A 6,000-nucleotide genomic window follows, 5' to 3' on the forward strand; every position below is an offset into this window, starting at 1 on the left:
GTGGCCGTTTAATCACTGGCTTTACTCTGAAAACAGCTCTTTTGGCCATTTTCTATAATTGGACCATCAAACACATCAGCACTGCAACAACACTGCAGAAACATGAAGCACAGTTTCTTTGACAAAGCAAGCTGAGAAGCACAATGTGACACTGTTAGCTTTGAAGCTGAGGCTTATAGGAGCTTTGGGAGAAGATGTCTCCTCCAATGTTGTGTATCGAGTGTTTTTCCAGTATGTGCATGGAGATAAACAAGATGAGGAACACAAGTTTGTGGGGCATTTGTTTCAAATTATTGTACTTTTTAATGCAAAAACTAGCCTACAACCTCAACCGTATCCATCTGTACCCAGTCAACACACACTCCATGCTAACACTTAGCATACATTGTCAAGTGAACTAGTATCTTGAATGTGCAAAAACTAAAACACACAAAAGCTCTGCAGTTAAATTGCAAACCAATTTCTAATGATAAATTATCTGACAGTGATAAAGTATTTTGATTATGAAACACTCACCCACTGTTGACTTGAAAGAGGACTCACATTTGGTCTTAGATTGAATCATCACCACTTAGACAAGAGATGAACTGAAAAAAACGTTTCATGGGAATTTTTTTACTGCACCATTTAAAAATGTTTCTTCCATATTTTAATGTGTCCAGATGGTATCAGCTATATGCACCGTAAGAGAACCCACTACTTAAAATGTTTCTTGGTAACAAAGAAATAATACGCACATGTAATCTAAAATTACTCTTGCTTAACATTTAGGTTTTACAAGACTATATGAAAAAGTGTTCATGTTTATTTGTAGCAATTTAGAGCATGGTGAGAAAGTCACAGTTTACTAGTAAATCAATACTTACGATAGGCTTACAGTTCATCAGTGGGACATCAGTGAGAACAGGCAAATAAATCCAAAAGGTGTTCAGAGGGGTAAAAGTTAGGGAACAGATGGAGGGAAATAAGTTGAGGCACGCCAGCAGCAAAGCAACACAGACACTCTTACAGATAAACAAAGGAAACAGGACTTTATACACTGTCAGCTAATGACCAATTGAGATCAGGTGCATAGGCAGGTGACTAATCAGGTGACAGCAAAGGAGGGAGAACAGTGAGGGCAACTAGTGGAGAGGTGAGGCATGACAGGGACTGGGAAGTTACATAAGACATGTTGGTGCAAACACAGGAAGGAAAGTCTGAGGGTGAAGAGGCAGATGACAGAAACAGAAGGCTCTTCTCATTTCTCTATTTTGTATCTCCTCTCTCATCCGTCCTCCTGTCTGTGACCCGGAATTTGATCTCAGCATTGATGTTGCTTTAAAAATGATCTCATTTTGTGAAATGCCTGTTGTCTCGACTCCTCTCTCCTCGTGTATCTTCCTAGCCTCTTCCGCTCTCATCTCAGGTGAGAGGGACTGAGACGCGAGGAGAGGAGGCGAGAAAAGGAAACGAGGATGTACAAACTGAGAATTGAGAAGAGGGGAGAGCCTCAGCTAATGTTTGTGTATATAAAATATGACAATGTTGACTGCGTTTCAACTTCAACAGATTATTTATACATTTCTAAAGGAGTCTCTGCACACTTTACAGATTGAATACAAACATCAGACACAATCATATGGGTACTCACATGCGCACACAGACAGGCAAGTCACTGTTCTAATCATCAATACAATAATAACAAAAATGAAGTTACTAGTTGTCAGGTAGAAGTCTCTTGAATCAACAGAAAGTAAAGTGTGAAGCACATAAATGACTATTCAGAGTAATAAGAAGTCATCTCAAGCCTTGTAGATCAGAGGGAGTATTTGGAAATTGGCTCTGGTTTGTATTGGTATCTGACACAAAGAAATCCATACAGGTAAAATCTAGTCTCAACAACTACTCAAAGCGCTTTTACATAGATGCACCATTCACACACATTCATACACTGTGGCCGAGGCTGCCATATAAGGTGCCACCTGCTCATCAGATAAACATTCACACACATTCACACACTGATGGCGCAGCATCTTCGACATGGGACTGCAGCACCAGGGATCGAACCACCAACCTTCCGCTCTACCACCTGAGCCACAGCCGACATAGGACTGTATATACAATGATTTTGGCATCTGTAATTGATAAAATAGGAAGGCTCCTCCTGATGTAACGTACATGAAATTGGCAGATTTTGAAATGTTCTACATTTGCTCAGCTCCAATTAGTGCCCATATTTGTATCTTTTAACCAATTAAAGGCTTCTTCTATATAAAGCTAAACTTGGGGGGGGGTTAAACTGTTCTCTCACAAACAAATAGTTAGAAAATAATACAATTGTAATGATGTGTATACAGGGAAAATCCAGTATATAATGAAAAAAGATGCACACAATGTAGGCTTTAAAATACTACCAAGTGTGTCTTTACTCCACTCAGCCTCCAATGGAAAGATGCTTCGTGAAATGAACCACGGATTACATCCTATGTACAATAGGTTGCATAAAGAATGAGATAGGCATATATCCCCCTATTCATACCGTACCACATCAGTTTAGAACAGCACTGCTGACTAGACAGGAGGCAAGAAAGATTAGAATACCTCAATCTAGCGTAAACTAAGGTTACAGACTGGGCCTGCAGCCACAGGATGATGATCTCCCAGCCAGTCTTTCTCTTTGAAATGTTGGCTTTTCACAGTCTTTTGCTTTTCCTTCCCCTTTTATCTTTCTCTCCCTCCTTTTTTTCTCCCCATTTGACCCACTCTCTGGGACCTTCTTCCTGACACAAGCCCCGGCAGCTGCAGTCGGCGGAGCAGCCCGGCTCGCTTCTTGATTCAGTCGCATCTCCACAGATGCCTCCCTGGAACGCTGCAAACGGCTATTACATAAAAGCTGAGTGACTTACAGGCAAATCCTCTCTACCCCAAAACTGCCAGAGCAAACTGCCAAACCAGAGAGAGAGAGAGAGGGAGAGATGCTAGTGTATTTTTGGGCGGAACTGCAGAATGTCAGCATTTAATCCCTCCCCAGCTCCCCATTTTTTCCTTTAATTCTTTCTTTCTTTCTTTCAGTCTTCAGTCCTCAACCCTCTCCCCACCCACAGCAACTCCCCTTACATACACACACACACACACACAAACACATACACACGCACATAAATCCTCATGCAACACAAACACACATCATAGTTCAGTCTTTACACAATGCTGGAGGAAGCAGCTTTTCAGAAGTGCTCCATCTTTTCCCTCAAAGACAAAAACATGTCGTAAAAGGTGGTGTGTGTGTGTGTGTGTGTGTGTGTGTGTGTGTGTGTGTGTGTGTAGTGACGACTGGCCTGCTTTAAAATTTGGCTTCCCAACAGACACCAAATATGTGTTTGTTGCTTCAGCTTCTCTGTTTCTCTGGTTGTCCCTCCAATTCTGATCAGTTCTGGGCGAACAGCTAAAAGTGGCGCGTTTAAGTATGAAGTTGTGTTTGAGCTGCGGTGTATGTGTGATTGTGTCCTGTAGAGATATACTGGAATAAGAACACACAAGTTCACTGGGATGAAAATATTAATGACAGCACACGCACTTGCTTATACAGAGAAAACACATTTAGAACGAGGCCAGTGAAGCGCACACACACACACACACACACACACACACACACACACACACACATTGACACACTACATAAAAATATATACACAACACATTCACATGCCCTGCCACTACACACACAAAAATGCTTGTAGGAATATACACACACACACACACACACACACACACACACACACACACACACACACACACTGTGACAGTGATCCCACAGCATCTCTGGCTGGGCTACAGTGCCATCACAGTGTGTGAGCGCCACACTCTGTCATTCTGCCTCGCTGGCAACCAGCCTATCAAAACGCAGCAGCCCACACTTCCTGGTGTGATGGAATTGAGCCTGTTTCTCTTCTCTCTCTTTTTTCACTTCCGAAAGATCTCGCAGTTGTTGTCAGGAATAGTTGTGTCAGGAATTTTTCAGACAGAAGATGCTAATATTCTTAAACACCTCAGTTGCTATTGACTCAGGTGGATTAAAAGTCATTAGAACATGTGGGCTTTTGTGTGCTGAGCTCATTTCTGGCAGGCACACATCAAAACAATGTAATAGGATTTCCTGACAGTGAAATGCAAATGTTTAATCTTTTCCCTTTGAAGTGTTAATTAGTATAGGTAAATAGAATCCATATCACCTACAATACATGAAGCTTTAACAGTTATAAACATTCAGCCGTGCTCTGTCATTCAGTCTTGTATTTTAACACTGGTGTGTGGTAAATAATCAGACATCATGTACAAAGAACTCCGGTGGTTGCAGGTTTGATTCCCACAGCAGTTCATGTGTTTAACGTCAGCGGTTTGTCCCCTGTTCTAAACCTCCTTCGGCAGGTTATTTAACTGCCCACCTACAGTAAGGCACTCCAGATAATAACATCAGCTACAGTGCCAAAACACAATTTGTCTCTGATGATTTCATTAATTTGTCAGTGCAAGAGATTAAATTGAATTAAGTTTCTGGACTCCTGGACAGGTGCTGGTTTTACTGTAAGTGGTCCCTGAAGGTAACAATGCCATTACTGGCAGATTCTGTTGGGACAATACACTGTTTACCTTCATCCCGGCTCGGCCCATAAGACCAAAAAAAATTAAGGAACGCTGATGTCTGTGTCCTTGACTCTTAAAATGTTTCATTCCCAGACGCTTCCGACTTGGCTCGGCACTCCATCAAAGACAATTAGCGTAGTGTAGGTGCAAAGCCACTGGAGGATCATTTTCTTGTCACTGCACTAGCGACTCCTACTGGTTGGTCGGGGCACATGTGCAGAGGAAGCTGAGATATGGGGGTTGTATTGTTTCTCCAGTCATCACACTACTCTACTCTACTACATGTAGCTGTTTACACTTCAAGCCACCAGTGAGCATGGGCAATGACAATGACCAGAGTGCAACATCTTTTAAAGCGATGGTTCGGAGTAATTTCACCCTAGGGTCCTTTGCACCATGACCTCGAGCCAAACACCCACCCAGAAGCTTTTTTCACCTGGATCGAACATTGGGAGAGTTAGTGTAGAGTAGCGTTATCAGCTGAATAGCTTAGCGCAGGGGCTAATGGACCCACCTTTGTATCTCGTAAGTTACCCCACTAATAATGCCCGAAATGATACCAAACGTCTACAGTAGGACAAATAGGTTATGTACTCATAAAACGATGGATTGGAAAGTTTGTAAGTACACCAGAAGTTTATGTAAATAACACTTGCCTGCTCTCTTCTGCTCTCTGTTGCTGCTGCTACCTGCAGTTAGACGAGTGCTTAGGGCCGTCTACGAATTACACCGAAAAGAGATACAACAAAAATATTTATTAATATAATGATTAAATAAGGTAATGTCTCCAAACTTACCTCAATTATTACTTGTCTCCTGCTAGTTATACTACAGCACTTACTTTAAAAAAAAAAAGTTAAATTAAAAAATATTTTTGTTGCATCTCTTTTTGGTGTTGTAATTTGTAGACGGCCCTAAGCACTCGTCTTACAGCAGCAGCAGCAACAACAGCAGAGAGCAGAAGCCAGCAGGCAAGTGTTATTTACATAAACTTCTGGTGTACTTACAAACTTTCCAATCCATCGTTTTATGAGTACATAACCTATTTGTACTACTGTAGACGTTTGGTATCATTTCGGACATTATTAGTGGGGTAACTTACGAGATACAAACGTGGGTCCATTAGCCCCTGCGCTAAGCTATTCAGCTGATAACGCTGCTCTACGCTAACTCTCCCAATGTTCGACCCAGGTAAAAAAGCTTCTGGGGGGGTGTTTGATTCAAGATCATGGTGCAAAGGGCCCTAGGGTGAAATTACTCCGAAACATCACTTTAAGGTTCAATACCAAAATATGTAAGATTACTTATTTCTACAATATTGTGCATGCCAGCGACGGTATAATAAAGTTAGTAAACGATTGTAGTTATGACAATTAA

General features: G+C 41.6%; 1 protein-coding gene across 1 annotated transcript in view; it reads right to left on the reverse strand.

Annotated features, from left to right (window-relative positions):
- Positions 1-991, reverse strand: part of agbl4 (AGBL carboxypeptidase 4) — a 449,873-nt gene extending 448,882 nt beyond the window's left edge. The window contains exons 1-2 of the mRNA XM_028588571.1: positions 867-991; positions 517-587 (exon numbers count right to left, since the gene is read on the reverse strand). Of these exons, the coding sequence (XP_028444372.1) occupies positions 517-565 (49 nt within the window). The 5' untranslated portion in view covers positions 566-587; positions 867-991. The remainder of the gene's footprint in view (positions 1-516; positions 588-866) is intronic.
- Positions 992-6,000: the final 5,009 nt, after the last annotated feature.

Source organism: Perca flavescens, chromosome 9 (assembly GCF_004354835.1).
Source record: "Perca flavescens isolate YP-PL-M2 chromosome 9, PFLA_1.0, whole genome shotgun sequence".
Classification (NCBI taxonomy): Eukaryota; Metazoa; Chordata; class Actinopteri; order Perciformes; family Percidae; genus Perca; species Perca flavescens.